General features: G+C 56.1%; 1 protein-coding gene across 1 annotated transcript in view; it reads left to right on the forward strand.

The window, feature by feature from the left end:
• The window catches only part of LOC113981404, a gene marked incomplete at its 3' end in the record, with an annotated part of 3,548 nt that extends 2,781 nt beyond the window's left edge, over positions 1–767 (forward strand). Inside the window, exons 7-8 of the mRNA XM_027708782.1 lie at positions 291–352; positions 540–767. Of these exons, the coding sequence (XP_027564583.1) occupies positions 291–352; positions 540–767 (290 nt within the window). The remainder of the gene's footprint in view (positions 1–290; positions 353–539) is intronic.
• Between the last annotated feature and the right edge of the window lie 112 nt (positions 768–879).

The following is an 879-nucleotide window of genomic DNA, read 5'->3' on the forward strand; positions in this document are numbered from 1 at the left end:
CAAACATCTTGATGGCTTTCCTATGGATTTTGGGCACCTATTTCTGCTTGGGTGTCCCACCCTGGATGTCTCATCCTGGAGCCACCTGGCAGAGGTTCCCAGGAAGGGACAGGACACACCTCGATTGTCCACCTTGATGGACATCTTGATGGCTTCCCTACGGATTTGGGGCACCTCATCCCAGCTCCCTGCCCTGTTCCTGCTCGGAGAAGGGGGTGGAGAGGCTGGAGAGCTGCTCACGGACCGTCGTGGTGGTGACACAGGAGCCAATTTTCCTTCTTTCCACGCAGGGAATGCGACCTGGAGCTGCTGCAGGAGGAGCTGGACAGGATGGAGATGAGCTGCGTGCGAGGTGACCACGCTGTGGGAGGTGTGGGGATCCAGGACACGGATCCAAAGCCCTGGCGTGTCCCCTCCATCCCTTGGAGGGACATGTGTCATCCCAGAGCATCCCCAAGCTCTGCCAGGGCACGTGGCACCATCCCAAGTGTCCCCAACCTCCACCAGGAGCACTGGGAGATATCTCCATGTTCTTCCAGAGCCCTCGTACCTGGACCAGCCCCAGGAGGTGGCCTGGGACATTCCCAGCTCCGTAGGATGGGTGTCACCTGTTCCTGGTGTTTGGAGGACGACGTGGAGCTCGTGTGGGGTAAGTGGTGCTGGATGGGATGTCCCCAAATTGGGGTTGTCCCCCAAAAACCTGCTCTTCGGGAAGGTTTTGGTCATGGAATCATGGGACGGGTTTGGAGATTTGGGAATGGATTTTGGTCAGGGAATCAGGGGATGGATTTGAGAATGGATTTTGGTCACGAAATCATGGGATGGATTTGGGAATGGATTTTGGTCATAAAATCATAGGATGGATTTGGGGATTTGGGA

The sequence above is a fragment of the Neopelma chrysocephalum genome, unplaced genomic scaffold (assembly GCF_003984885.1).
Source record: "Neopelma chrysocephalum unplaced genomic scaffold, ASM398488v2 Primary Assembly neopelma1_96527, whole genome shotgun sequence".
NCBI lineage: Eukaryota > Metazoa > Chordata > Aves > Passeriformes > Pipridae > Neopelma > Neopelma chrysocephalum.